Below are 15,209 nucleotides of genomic sequence, written 5' to 3'. Positions count from 1 at the left end.
GTAGCAGAGTGTACACGAGATTGATTGACAGCACCAAGTCCCTCCTCCTGGCTATGATTGGTTGTGTCTGACTGAGCGTATTTCTGTAATGAGAGCTCAGAGTCTGACTCTTTCACAGATTATCAGTTTCGTGATAACAAAAAAAACATTTATTTATTTATACCCCACCTTAAATGTCTTCCTTCTTTTAGTTAATTGAAAACACAGACGCTAGTCGATCCAGATAGTGGAATAAAATTAAATTCATTATTTCTGTCCCAATAACATGTCTTTCTTGAAAATATATTACTGGCTATATTTGGTGTTTCACTAAAAAAACAAAAACAAAAAAAAACTTCTTAAAAGTTTTTATTATTCTTATTATTTTACCAAAACATATCAAGCATTTTCTCTTGCATTAAACAAAAGTTCCCACATATATTGTGTGTCTTTAGTTGAGCAGTGCTGGTAGCTACCCCAAAAGGCCTGGAGTTGTAATTGTTAGTGGAGATTTTCTAAAATATTGGCTCAAAAGGTTTAAATACAGGCACCAGATTTGAGTGTTTTGTAGTTTTGAAAACCATGTATCATTTCTTTCCTTTGCATTTCACAGTTAAGCATGGCTGTCAATGATTGGCAGTGACTGTCAAACGACAGAATGTGAGAAAGCTCAAGACGTATGAATACTTTGTCCATGTATTGTAAATCAACACAATTTCTCGCTCATTTAAACCAATCGTGACTTTATTCAAACACTTCAAATCAGCTCGTGTGTCAACCAACGTGGACAGACCTGTGAGGGCCCTCCATCGCATCGCACTGCAAACATTTTGCTTTAAATTCTGAATGTATGGGAGAGTCGTTCAAGGTCAAGCAGAAAAATTTAAATGTACAACGTAGAAGATGCTGAAATAGGAATATGGACCAATTCTGATCACTTAGCGACCTCACATAGAGGCAACATTTGCTTTCTGTTAATGAAAGAGATACAAACGTCTGATCAGTCATTTCATCAATGCACACACACACGCACACACACACACACACGCACGCACGCACGCACGCACGCACACACACTCACATAAACTGGCATTTGGTTAATCCTTTTTCCCGGGAAGAAAAAAAGCAGAACAATTTGTTAAAGGCTCTAAACAATTTCAAATCAAGCAAAAAAAAAAAAAACATAAGGCGCTAACTGAACTATTAATATTTGCCTGATTAGTGACGCTCTGCCAAATCCAACTCTGTGCCCCGAACAATGCTGAATTTTTTTCTCTGTTTTGTATTTACAAGAAAAATGTCCCCTTCACTGCATTCCCACATCAGTACACAGAAACCCGAAAGCGTGCGCGAGTTTCCTCGTCTTATTTACAACATCTCTCTACACAGCATTTACATCAGCACCTATCAGCACCCGACCCGAGAGCCTCAGTATTTGGATAACAAAACAAAAGACATCAACGGCGTTGGTGACCCTAAAACTTTTCACTGGAAAAATAAAATAATAATAATAAAAAAAATCTTCCAAGCACTACAGCAAGTGGCCTCTGAGATGTTTCAAATAATAATTCACTGGATGCTGAAAATATTTGGATTTCAGATGGTTTTAGATTAAACTTCCCTTCTTACTATTTCAATGGAGATGAAGGGACTGAAAAGAGCAACGTACTTATGTTTAACAATTGTACACAGATAAGGACTAATTTGATAAATGTTACAGTAAAGAGATGAAGAAAACCTTTAAACAAATGGATCTTTTATTGATGTAGCCAAATCTTTTTTTTTTGTTTTGTTGAAACGTTACGTAAATTTAATTGTGATAAATCTTGTGCCAAGAAGCTAATAATCATCTTTATATAATTGGGACTGAAGTATTTTTTATTTATTTATTTATACTTTAAGTTGATCAAGGTTTCCAGGAACCTCTAAAAACTAATCCAATTGTAGTAAGTTATTACCGGGAGTATAAATACAATGTGACACAGGCAGATTTTTCATCTCCCACAGTCTGGATGAGAATCTAGCCCATTTAGAACTTTATAAGTTAATAAAAGAATCTTAAAATCTATTCTATACATAACAGGCAGCTACTAAAGCATTTTGTAGACACCTATAAACGTGATCAAAATTCCTCTGCATGTTTATACTAAATCATTAAAAGAAAAAACTAAACATTTCTAAAGTTTAGAAGTTTGATGGTGCATCATACTTAACGTTTTGGAGTCAATATTGGCAATATCCGTATAACGTATCGCATTTGCATTTTTCTGTCATTTTATATTTACACCCCAGAAATGCAATAAGTCAGATTATAATATAAAATTCCTAAAAAGTCTGATCAACTTAAAAGTGTAAAGATAAATTTAAAAAAAGCTTAGACTAACTTTTTATTGTGTTTTTGGTTTTTTATCATTGCATAAATGTACTCAAATTAAAGTTGTAATTTTTCTGGACTATTCGGAAAATAATTCTGCAACAGTTTCGGTTAATGGAAGAGATACAAAAATGACTTCATGCTTTTTGCACAGAAGGGGTCAACAAATCTGTCCCATCTTTCCTTGTGAACATCAGCACTGACTGGTTGATACAGAAACCAGAGAAAACACCGCCAGGCACAGAACAAAAACACACGCTGCAGCTTTGATACTGCAGCGTGACAAGAGTTAGGATTTTGTTGTTGGAAAATTAAGTTTGAGGACAGGCGGGATACTTTAGCCCTCTCGCAGTCTTGAAGGTTTGCGTCGAGCGCTCGCGTGCCAAGTCAGCGGTTTGGTGTTTCAGGTCGACTCATACGTTGACGCCGCATTCTCCTAAAATGAGCCTCCAAAAGAGGGTTCATATAAATGCCAATGCAGGGCGACCTGCTCTCCAGCAGCACCTTCAAGATCTTCCAGTTTGCCTGTAAGGTGACGGGCGCAATCTGCACGCAAAAAGAAGTGCGCGACAAGGCACCATGGCATCGCGGCGGGTAAACACGTTAGGTGCGTACCTACTCGTGCAAGCTCACCATGAACCTAGCTTTAGGGCGGCGCTCAGGAGGAACGCAGCCAATGTCCCTTCAGTGGGGAAGGTTTGTTCCGTCAGACCGTCAGTACCCAAAACCACACACACACACAAAAATAGCCTCGTGAAAGCGCACATGGAACCATTCACAGACTGCAGGAGGGTTAAAAGTACGAGCGTAATGTACATTTGCATTTTGTGCATAAATTCCTGTTGCTACTCAGGTATGTGTTAGGACATGTTGCTATTTTTTAAAGACATCAGTTCCCATAAGTGTCGACCAGATTTCACGCATACAGCCATGCCTTGGTATTCATTTGGGTTGCATGTGGTAGCTAATAAATTGCGGTGAAGTACAGAAAGACCTTAAAAATAAAACAACAATAAAATGAAAGCTACCGCATAGAAAAGGACAATTCCAACAGCTAGGAGAGTAAGCTCCCCCTATGAGCTTTATTTGACGTTGGAAGAACATTTCCAGTTTTTTAGCATGCATGCCCCCACAGACGTTCACTCGTAGTCGGCGTGTAACGCGACACCCGCCTCGGACTCGATACCCGTCACCAGCATTCAGGATTCTCTGCAGCTGTCAGGTCATCGGTTGCCACAAGGCTGAATTATTTCATACAGAAAAGAAAAAAAAGACAGTAATCATCCTACACGTCAAACTGTTGATGAGTCGAGTTATTAGTATTGTAACTTTCTGCAGCAGGTTTCTAAAGATGCTTATTTCTGCTGGTTGACCTTTAATGAACTCCTTTTTGGAGGCGTACGCACAAAAAAAAAGAAAAAAAAAAAAAAGAAAATTGCAGTTTTATGCAAAAACAAAGTAGCAACAAACAGCAAACGGTGGTGAAATAGAGAGCGCTATTGCATAGTAGAAGAATATTAGGCAGAGCTCAGTGAGAGAAAATAAACGTGTGTGCACGACATCAGAAAATACCACTGGACAAAGTGTTTTATAAAAAATAAAAAAAAGAAGAATTGAAGCCTCTGCTGCTGCTCACATGAGAAGTTTTAACAGTGCTGAAATCCTCGCCGATGTTTTACGATTCTTGACACCATTTCTGACCGCTTCGTACAGGAGTCCGGATCCGAGAACTTTGCTACGATGCGTTTAGGTGCAGTATCGAACTTCGAGGGACGCTCTTAGATCTTTTTTTTTTTTTTTTTATGAAGAAAGTAATTTCTGCGTTTACCAAACACTCGGGGGAGAGGGACGTTTACGGTAGCTAAGGCTGAACTTTCAGTTTCAGTGTAGCAGAAAGCGCCGCGTGACGGTGGCATGACACTCTCGAGCTTTGTGGCACAAACCGATTTCAAAAAAAAAAAAAAAAAAAAGAAAGAAAACGGAGAAAAAAAAATGTAATTAAAAAAAAAGGCCATCAGTTTCCAGTACTGGCAGGAGATGGTTTGGATTGTGCTTGTGTACGCGGAGGAGGACTAAAAGGAAAACGAATTAGGAGCTGATGATAGTTGATTGCATTTTTCTCTCCCGTTAAACTCTATAAGCGCACTGTAAACATTTCAAGTGTGGTTCCTGTGATGAGCTGAGCCCCTTGGTGTGGTCCTCGTGCATCCCGCAGTAGAGTCACACTCCTGCCAACCTCACTCCACTTCCTCCTCGTCATCATCATCATCATCATCCTCATCCTCAGTCTCCTTTCTTTGGCAGTAGTGGGTCCTTGGAGTTGACTACAATGCAGCTGTGCAAAACCATACGTTTCAGTCTTATTTCACCCACTCTGCCCAACTTAACTGATGCTGAGCTGCGCAAATCCGATCAGCTTTATATCGTCGGGAATCTCGGACTCCTCCACACCAGACGCCTGGAAATAAACAAAAACCATGATTTCTGGGTCATCGAGGTTCCAACTCCCTCTAACATTTTTTAGGCCATTGAGAATGAAATCTAAGGCCTATATTTTCATCGAAACGTACAAACGTCTTCCAACCAAAGACAAATTTGCTTTGACAGATGTAAAAAAAGATAGCTAGCTAAAAAGTGTATGCTAGCAGCTAGCTAGCGGTAGCCTCAGAACGCAGTCACAGAACGCAATGAAGAGATGAGAGTGCGACTTAAATGTCTGGCTGTCAGAAAAGTCCCACCAGAAAAAATAAACTGCATGTACGACATTACAGGGTCCTATCAAGACAAAATTTAACACTTGGGATTAACAAAGACAAACTTGCCTTTTTGAGACATTTTAAGGCCTTAATTTTAGATAAATTAACTTAAGACTTTCCAAGGATGCAGAAGTGCATCTTTAGGGCTATTAGTGGTGGTCGGAAAATCTCTGTCTGGGCCTAAATCGCAATTTAAATATACAGACGGTTTATGTAGATGGATTCTTGTTTTTATTTTTGTTGACGTGATTTTTATTAGCTGTGTGTTTCCATTAACCATAAAACTGCAAAAATTGGAATTTTGAGAAGAAATTTGCTCCTTGAAACAACTCATATGCAAAAGTGTTTACGCAAGGATGAGGTAGTTTTTTCAGCTGCATTGACATTGGTGTTTTTCGCAAAACTGCAATGGAGACACTTTTTTTTATTTTATTTTACATCAAGTCAGTTTGCATACAGCAGCAACCCGTTTATCGGCACTGGCATCCTTGGACAATATGCTGATGGCCCCAGCAGGTATGTATATGTGGACTGGTAAAAATCAGAACATATCTTCTGAAATTTTTATGATTTTGGCCCTGATAGCAAAACATTTAGACAGTACTGTGTTAACCCAATGGGTTGTATTGTATTTCATATAGTGGTATCAAAATAAATTAAAAATGCATGTTACTTTTCTGATTTATTTAGACAATGATTTAAAAGAGGCACCACTTCCCTTTTCACTACTTTGTCAATTACACATCAAATACTCAAACTAATGCATACTCTGACTGTACAACTAAGCCCTTAAATCAGAAAAAACTCATTTAAAAATCCAGGTTACTGCTGGTAAAAATCCATATAATTATTAGGGCAGAATAAAGTCTCTTGGCTTACCAGTTTAAAGGTCACATTTTTGTTACTCTGAGGATCATCAACAATCTTTTGCAAATTAGCAGCAACTAAACAGGACAGAAAAAAAAGAGATTACCAGGGAGTGGCTTAAAAGCACAGCAAATACTTCAAATATCATCGAACCAAGAGCTGCAAATGTGTAAAAACGTGTCACAGTGAATAAAGTTATCAACCTACCAATGACCAAGTCCCTCCCATCAACCAGACCGGCTGAGACCAGCTCCTGAGAGACGCCATCAGCAGAGTCTGCAGACAGAAACGATGTGAGTGGCTTCGAGCTGGACGTGTTAAAAACAGACAAGAAACCCTCTGCTCCTACCTCTGCCGCTCATGAACTCAAAGCGGATGTCATTGAGCTCCTTCTTGTTGTTCCTCAGTCTGAGCACGAGGCTGATGGGAACGCTGGAGGCTGCAGGATCCTGCGGTAAAAGTCAAATAATTAAAGGCTTGAATGTTTATCATCTGCACGACTTTCATATTAATTTGGGACATTTAATGAATTATTTGGGCCGTTCTTTGGGCCTGCAGGACAGTGATCTGAAACACACATTAATTGGTGTAAAAATGGATGAGGTCGGCTAACATTAAGCTTCTAGTGTGACCCATAAAAAATTTATTGTTTCAATTGGGACCGCAACCCAATTGAAACAATAAAACATTTTTTTTGTATTATTCCACTCTGCATAAGAATTGCTAAAATTCATTCTTAAAGATCCCAAAAATAACAAGACTTTTAACCAGGAATCAACCAAATCCTAAATTTCAATGTAAAAATTACACTTTATCCTTACTGTAAATTCTATTTTTTATTATAAGAATTATTAAGTAACAATAAACCCTGTACAATGTAATAAGAAATATTAAATGAAAAGCAAAAGAATAGGGATGTAATCAGATAGTTGATTCAGACTTATTTGTTGAGAATATATAGCGAGAATATTTGTCCTTATGTAATAAATATCACTACAGCTAACAACTAAATATTCTAGTAATTGGTTATTCTGACGATTAATTGCACAAAAAAACTGGCCCCTTCTTTCATTTAACCACTTAAGTCTTTTTTATACAACATTAGAACCACATTAAGAAAACCAAATGCACACAAAAATACATATTTTGCAAAGATAGCCTTCCTTAAAATGAATCTGAACCAGGGGAAGCTAAAACTACCACTTGAGGAGTTTTGTGTAAAACATTAACAGACAAAGGTCTTTTATCCTCAATGCAAAAATGTGTATTTATTTCGAACAATTTTGGCTTATTTTTGCTTTAAACAATTTTTTTGGGGAAAATTGCCTTTTCTGGTCCCTGCATGCTCCATTTGACAATTTATTGATGAATCTAACTTTGTTGACACTCATTTCAACAACTGATTAACCGCAAATCATCTGATTAATCGTTCCATCCCTGAAAATAACCAAATTATAAAACTTTTTTCTGTTCACACCTGAACCGCAGGTGCGTGCGAAGGGCTCGCCGGCTGGGTGGCAGCCTGCGGCGGAGCTTCTTCTCCTGCTGCAGCCGGGTTTGCTGGTCTCTCATGTGCAGCTCCAGGAGGCTGCAGATGCGTGGTGGCGCCATCTGCTGGCGGGAAAAGCTAACAGAAATTTGCAGATAAATTTGGGAGGTCTTTTTATGACATTCAATGTGGAAATAAAGGACTGAATGAAAGAAATGAGAGTCATGCGGATTGTTGTGTGTCGGCGTCGTGGTGAAAATCAAGAGTTTTCGGGTCATGTCCACCACAAATACACTCACCTCCATGTTTTGGGAGCCGTCCTTCACTCTGGGTGACTGCAGAATGGACATGATAGATTATCAGGATTGAATACATGCAATTTGTCTTTCATTCCCCACCAGTCCACATCCATGGACTGCTGGGAGTTTTATAGGATTGAGGAGTAAACAGAAAAGCAGACCCATCGCCCAGACATTATTTAAAACGAACAAACACTAGACAGAGATTTAAGCAGAAGCTCAGGCCAGTGATTTAAACCACTTTCAGCCTTTGTAACCACCCACCTTGAATTAATACAAGGGCAAAACACATTCGTTACAAGGCTAAAGGTCGTGAGCATCTGACCACCACCTGCAAAAGTAGTCTTATAAAGCCGAGCAGAGCGGCTGTCGCGCGGGGTCTCACCCTCAGGGCGGCCACGGCGGCTTTTCCCTCCTCGCTCTCTTCGTCCAGCTCGTCATCGCTCCACTCCCATCCGCCGTCTTCCGTCTTGTGGAGGCGGCCGCTCGAACCGGGCACGCGACGCACCTGCAGGACAGAGAGAAGCAGAGCTTACTGCGGGCAGCTGTTTGAGCCTGTCCAAGGCTGATCTCAGTGTGCGTCACATCCCATGGCTGTGAAACTGTGTCACACCTTTGTTAACCCAGCGCACCTTAGTCACATAAAAAAAACACCTTTTTTTGTAAACATTAAATTCATCTGCACTGGTAAAAAGCGCCAAACCTTTTTAGATCGGTCTGATATTGTGGGGCCTTTCATCAGGAGCTTTTCCTGCAAATACTCATTGTTCTGCAACAAAACAAAACAAAAAATCTACATTTAAAAACACTCATTTCAGAAACTTCAGAATAAATTTATTACAAATGCAAACAACCATTTGTGACCAACTATTGACCAATAGTTTATTAGGTTAAAATTTGTTCCAATCTAATAATCTATTTAACCATTAATGTCAGTTTAGACATTCTTCCAGTTTTGGAGTTTGGCATCCAGGCAGCAGAGGGAGCCGATGGAGCCAGTTGACAAAGGAATAAAGATGGCGGTGGGGCCACATCAGCATGAGAATCTTTCATCCCACAACGTACAAATAAAGTACAGTGTAGGACACAAGTTACATTTTACACTGTTAAATATGAGAACCATAATTGCCTGTTCATTCAGTCAATAATTAATACATCTGACACAAAATAATGTACAATTTTTATTGTCTTTTTTTATAGGAGAAATAGGAGAAAATGGCAGTTTATCAACTAATCGTTAGTCAATTGATAAGATCCATCAACTTTAGATTAACTCATTAACCAATAACTTCCATCCTTAATTCCTACGAATAAACAGCTCACCTTGGCTTTTGTGAAGAATTTGTTCTTCAGCAGCTCGGCAGCCGTTGGTCTGAAAGAGAGACCGACAGACGGCTTTTCAGATGTTTCGGAACAAACGGCGCATCTGCTTGGACAGCAAGAGAGTCAGAGACCAACTGACCTTTTCTCCGGATCTTTCTGTAAACACAAGGAGAGCATCTTCCTGAACGACTTGCCGTATTTCTTCACCATTTCTTTGTCCGCAACACCCGTCTCCAGACAAGGAGGGTCGTTCTGCAGAGTCAGCATCAACACCTGGAAAACACAAACAGTCAGGTGACGACGACGAGTTCGTTAGTAAGTCAGAACATAAAAACAAGAGACGAGCCGAAGTCTGGCGCTGACGAACAGTCGCTGGGTTTTGTAGACCCAGGGTTCGAACACTTTTGCTACATTAAAATTGAAGCATTTTCAAGGTAAGATTTAAAACTTTTTCAGCACCACACCTTTGAGTTAAAAACAAACAAATGAGCTAAAAAATGTCAGTTTCAATTCACTAATATGACATGATTCATGATTATCATGTCATGATAGTTTACTTTGTTCCAGCTGTAGAATGCTAACAAAATGTCATGCTTTTAAGTGTCTCTCTCATGCACACACTCTACACCTGACTGGTCAGAAAACAAAAAACTAAATTAACAAAATATTTTTCAAAGTATAAAACATGAGACGACCTTTATTTCAATTACACAGATGAATTAGTTATTGACCCATTGGGGATAACAAACAGTCATTATATTTAAACAATCCAATCACATTATGTTAAATTATCAATATGATTGAATTAGAGGCTTGAACACAATATACAAAGAGAGTCACAAAAAACAAAAAGAAATCCCAAAAATATGCTCACTTAGTATTCTCGTGTTCAACAAATAAATATTTTTGGTAATTCTGACTGAACTGAAGCAAGAAAAGTTTTGTCTGATTTCACTTCATTCAGTGAGGAAAATATGTGTCTGATTTCTATTACGCATTTGTTTACAATATATTAAAAATATCTAGTTCTTACATTTTTCACATTTAGGATTTTCATCAAATTTGCCCCTTTATTACAAATTGATACAATCTCCAGATCGAGCATCTCAACAACAAGCAGAGGCCCAAATGCCTCTGGATTGCTCGAGCAAAAAGGAGACCATTAAATATCTGCATAGCTAGCAAATAAAGGTCCATGCTAAGTGCACAGTCACCTTCATTGGTGGGTATTTGTGATACGGCGCGGCCCCAGTGGCCAGTTCGATAGCGGTTATCCCAAAGCTCCAGATGTCTGCTTTGAAGTCGTAGCCACGAACCTGCAGATATATATATAAAAAAAAAGCCATTCTGACAAAATGTTGAACGTATTTTTATTTATTTTTCCTGTGTTAGATTCAGTACAAGATGAAGCTGAAGGACAACTCCCACCTGCTCCATCACCTCCGGTGCCATCCAGCATGGCGTCCCAACAAACGTCTTCCGAACCTTATTCCTCGTCATGTCTCCCCCTGCGGCTAGAAAGGCACTCACACCAAAGTCTGTGGCGTGAGTGTCAAGAAAGAAAAGATGTTTAAAATGATCTACACTGAGATTGTCTTTCCAACTGTTTCATATCATAATGCAAACTTCAAAGTGTGACTTCTTGTTTAAGTCAAAGGAATGGAAACGGGAAAAAAACACTTTACCGGCTATCTGCACCGAGCCGTCGTCTCCGAGAAGAATGTTTCCGGCCTTAAGGTCTCTGATGATAGAGAGTGAGGAATTTAGTGTGTTCATTCTATTGCTCTTGGTTTTTACACACACTATAAAACAGGACATCTGCAGGTTTCAGCAGCTTAAGACATTTTAAGACCTTTTCGTAACCTAACATGAATAAAATTTAAGACCAAAAAACTATAAATATAGGGAGTTGTTGGGCTGGCTCGTAAGAGTGAGAAGTGAATCAGTGGCAAAATATCGAAGTTGTCCAGCTAGCTGTAGAGATTTGCACATAGCCTTAGAAAAAATCTGCCTAGCTAGCTAGAAAGAGTATATCAGCATCTAGTATCACGGAACACGATGAAGCTATCTGCGCACAACTCAAACCTTTGCCTGACTTAAAAGTCGCACAGATTAAATAGTTCTGCCACAACTAAATTTAAGATCTGATTAGCGTATTTAAAGCTAATTCATTTTTTTTAAAATAAACTTAAGGCATTTTAAGGCCTTGATTTTAGAAACATAAATTTAAGACTTTGTAAGGGTACATGGGCACTCTTTGTAAAGTAGGTGCAATCTATGCACAAAGAGCTCAAATAGATTAAGGAGGCCTCGGGTCCTGAGGCCTCATCCTCACAGATTAGGTATAAGTGAGTTAGTCACATCATCTGAGCCCAATCAACTGCTGCTCTGTCAACTGAACTTAAAGTCAGAAAAAGTTTAAAAAATACGAGTTAATCATATGACGTGTTGCATATAGTCTACTTCAACATAATCCATGTGGTTATGGGAAAATGCTTCTTGAATAGGAAGTCGTCTGGTTTGAAGCAGTGACACTCGTAACATCGCACAGCGCCGGGAGGAGGGTAACAGAGCTGCCTCCTCATAAACCTCCTCAATTATGCATTTTGACTGTATTAAATATTAAAAGAGTGAGATCAAGTTCAAACTGCGGAGGCGAAAAGCTCAGAGTCAGATGGCGGCGTGCGCCGGCGTTTTGTTTGCTGCCAGCTCGTCGGGCCTCACCGATGAATCTGTCCGTTTTTGTGAAGGTACTCCAGCCCCTCTAAGACTTCCTTCAGGATCGTAGCGATGCTGGCCTCGTCCAGCACTCCGTTCCTGTGATCGCCACGTGAGATGATGTGCTTGATGATGTCCAACACAGAGCCTGGAAGAAAGGCAGAGGCTTGTCACAAGATGCACCGGCCGTTCTTTGACCTGCTAAGCCTCTAGAAGAGCTAGAGAAAACCTCCTGTTAGAAAATGAGGCAACACTTTTATTGTTTGTTCGCGACTAGATTGGTCGACTATCGGAAACGTTTGGCAGCTAAGAACAGCTGGAGTCTGGCCAACAATGTATCCTTTCGTCAAGCTTTGTGGTAAGACGAAAACCTGATCTGACAAAGCAAATAAGGTTAAATAAAGTTGGCCAGAACTACTTACCACCACTGAGCAGCTTCATCACCAGCCACAGTTCATCTTTCACCACAAAGGAGGTATAATAAGACACAATGTTTGGATGGTGGCACTGGCTCATAGCCTGAATCTCTTTCTGCACAAACGGGGAAAAGAAAAAAGCATGAAAAGCTCAACCGTTAGACTAAGCCAGGATTCAGTCCAAGTCCATCTATAAGAGTTTAATCTCCCTGTTAAAACAGCCAAGACATAAAACTGGTGTACATGCTTTAAATCAGGTCTGTACAAGAAAAATAACCGACTACATTTGGTTAGATCATCACAGAGTCACAAGACAGGATTCTTTTTTTTCTTTTTTAAATAAAGAGGGCAGACTTTACTCAGGACTCTGGAAACGTCGGAACACCGAGTTAGATTAGGCTGAAGCACAACAAGCACTATCGTAACAATGTTCACATCAGATAGCACAGATGTTGATGTTGCAGTGTGTGACAACCAACAAAAGGCAATGATTCAAAGAGACCAAAGTAGCATCTGATGACCTACTGCAACATTTTGCAGCGAGTAAAAGTAAAGAAAGTATCCCGAAACAGTTTCATAGATGATCTGATAATATCTCCAATTGTTGTATTCATTTTAATAAGCAATAATAGCTCCCACAGTTTTGCATAGATGTGATTAAGCACCTTGACCTTTGAGGCTCTTGTTTCACCGGATTAAACAAAAGCTGACATTCCAGCCACAGTGATTATTTCGCTGCTGAATTCCAAGACCATTAGGTGGCTTATTATGAACACCTAATACATAAAAAAAAATACATTGCAGAGCATAAATGTGTCAAGACTTTTTGTGTTGGTAAATTAGGAAAATGGGGGCGGAGGGGAAATCAACTTTTTTTAAATTGTGACCAAGTGCAAAAAGATAAACTCTTCTCCAATCTCTGGTAAACAAGTTTTATCTGATTTAGATTTTTTTTTTCGCACAGAAAAGTAAGAATTTGAAGACAACAACAAAATACTTTCTCTCCTGCTATAATGTCATCATTTATAATACGAACAACGACAGGCCGGTTTGTGAGAGAGCCGTCACTGAAAAGCAGAGTTATTGCACTATTTTATAATAAAAATTCACTGAAGAGTTCTCATTACAAACTGTTTTTTAGAAACTTATATTAGCACAGTTAGCTTTACTAAAACGATTGCCTATATTTCCAAACGGGGCATGTTTCACAAGAATAAACCAGAGTAACTAAGCGTTAATAGTCAGCCTTTCTGTTACCTGCTGAAAGTCTTGCACTCTCTCACTCTTAAGTAACCCGACTGAAGCACAGACATCACTTATTTTAGACTTGCACTGTACGGTTTTCTTTGAAAAAAGGTTCTCGAATTTTAGTTCTTCCACTGATTTCCTGTTTAAACACATCAATTACCCTAAAAATAACTGACCTTGGGACATCTGCATTCAGTAACACCATCCAAAGTGAGGACTGTTGCTCTTGCATATCTCACAGCTTTCACCAAGTTTCATTAATCTAACATTCAACACTTTTTACAACTTTAAATTGTATATATAGTTTTTATAGCATGTTACACAACTCATGATGTTCTACCCACAGGTCACCAAACTTCAGCACCTTGGTCAACCTTTTAGCAGGAAATCAGGCATAGTATATCGGTAATAGACTGGAAATAGACTGATCGGGCCAAAAAAATTAAAGGTTTCTGCGCATTTTTATTTGTAGGTTCTAACACATTTATCTGGCATATAAATATGTAAGAAATGTTGTTTCAGTAACTGAAGTTACATTAAATTGTAGCATAAAGTAGAATAAGATCTGTCTTCACTTGATATGATTTTACAATCTGCAAGTTTCAGTAAAAAACAAACAAACAAAAAAAGACAGACTGAAATGCGTTCCTGTACACTTGCAGGGCTACAAACACAATCCCGTTGCCTTCTTACCAGGAGCTCATCCATGCTGGTTTGACACTTCTCCAGGTTGATGCGTTTGATGGCCACCTTCTCCTTTCTGGGCTTGCAGTATGCTGCCTGAACAACCGCAGTGGCTCCACTCCCTGACGAGATCAGAATTAGCAGTGAGCAGAACTGATAGCTCGAATAGTTCTTTATAAAAAACTTTGATGCGGAATGAGGGATAATAATTGCTACCACTTAAGACCACACAAGCCTCACACAGCGCAGCTACCATTACTTCTCACCTCCGAAATGTATTTTATTTTCTAAAGCTAGAAATGATCGTATACTTTGTTATATACCTATATGTAATATGTATATTATACTTATGTCAAACAGCACCTCCCTCTATCCTCTCAGCGAATCTCTCACACTCGCCGGCTAAATGTGACTAGCAAGTCGTTTAGCTTCATGTAGCTCAGTTAGGAGACAGCCTCCTGTTTGCTTTCCAGCTAACAAGAGCAAGTGGCCTTGCCCGAGGGAAACTGCCGGCCTGCACGAAGAGCTACGGGTTGGGACTTGACTTCTGACTGCAGCAGACATGCAACGCTAGTAGCTGGCGAGGCTAGCAGCAGTTGTCAGCCGACGCTGCAGTGAAGACAGGGCTACGATGCTAACATTAGCAGGCTAAGCTACTCACCTATCACCTCGTTGAGTTCGTAGTCATCCCTGTTAATGGTCCAGGCCTGGGTGGACTGTTCGTCGGCCATGTTTGTTACCTCAGTGGTGTGTAAAAGCGCTTGGGAGCTGTAACACAAACGCGGTCTAAAATAATAGATTTGACTTTACTCCATTCGGGTCCGTTGAGGCTGGTTGCTGCTGTTCCTTTGACAACTCCTGCCGCCGCCGCCGCCCCTGTCAACACAACTTTACGTGCGTCTGACGCAACGCCATGCGTAAGTCAGAGAGGGAGGAACCAAGATGGCGCCCTCTTCAGTTAGGCAGTAGTCTCGCTTCGCACTTAAAGCCGGTAAAAGAAACGTCATTGTCGGAACCTAAACAAATAACGGTTTAGCCGCAACTCTCCACCCCCCA

At 39.7% G+C, this 15,209-nt stretch overlaps 1 protein-coding gene across 2 annotated transcripts; it reads right to left on the bottom strand.

The window, feature by feature from the left end:
- Positions 1-705: 705 nt before the first annotated feature.
- LOC129361957 (serine/threonine-protein kinase OSR1-like) lies at positions 706-15,209 on the bottom strand. Of its 2 annotated transcripts, XM_055033219.1 has the most exons (18): positions 14,815-15,209; positions 14,163-14,275; positions 12,228-12,336; positions 11,812-11,953; positions 10,773-10,828; positions 10,516-10,625; positions 10,302-10,403; positions 9,227-9,360; positions 9,088-9,136; positions 8,468-8,533; positions 8,150-8,272; positions 7,765-7,800; positions 7,454-7,603; positions 6,326-6,425; positions 6,184-6,252; positions 5,989-6,053; positions 4,742-4,811; positions 706-3,594 (listed from the first exon to the last, which is right to left on the bottom strand). In XM_055033219.1, exons 1-18 carry the CDS (start codon positions 14,882-14,884, stop codon positions 3,572-3,574), a joined length of 1,587 nt encoding a protein of 528 aa, XP_054889194.1. In that variant the 5' UTR covers positions 14,885-15,209; the 3' UTR covers positions 706-3,571. The 2 variants fall into 2 exon arrangements, with proteins under 2 accessions (XP_054889194.1, XP_054889195.1); XM_055033220.1 differs by having other exon boundaries at positions 706-4,811; positions 14,815-15,207.

Source organism: Poeciliopsis prolifica, unplaced genomic scaffold (assembly GCF_027474105.1).
Source record: "Poeciliopsis prolifica strain line A6 unplaced genomic scaffold, Auburn_PproV2 SCAFFOLD008, whole genome shotgun sequence".
NCBI lineage: Eukaryota > Metazoa > Chordata > Actinopteri > Cyprinodontiformes > Poeciliidae > Poeciliopsis > Poeciliopsis prolifica.
The sequence above is the reverse complement of the archived record's forward strand: the minus strand, read 5'-3'. Positions and strand labels throughout refer to the sequence as shown.

What these genes read in the sequence shown, in the direction of transcription:
- LOC129361957 (XM_055033219.1), bottom strand. Translation starts at nt 14,884, where the DNA reads ATGGCCGACGAACAGTCCACCCAGGCCTGGACCATTAACAGGGATGAC. An exon ending in CGCACGCACCTGCGGTTCAG is followed by an intron (nt 6,426 to 7,453) that starts GTGTGAACAGAA and finishes CTTTTACCGCAG; the next exon opens with GATCCTGCAGCCTCCAGCGT. An exon ending in ATTTGCGCAGCTCAGCATCA is followed by an intron (nt 3,595 to 4,741) that starts GTTAAGTTGGGC and finishes GAAATAATTCAG; the next exon opens with CCTTGTGGCAACCGATGACC.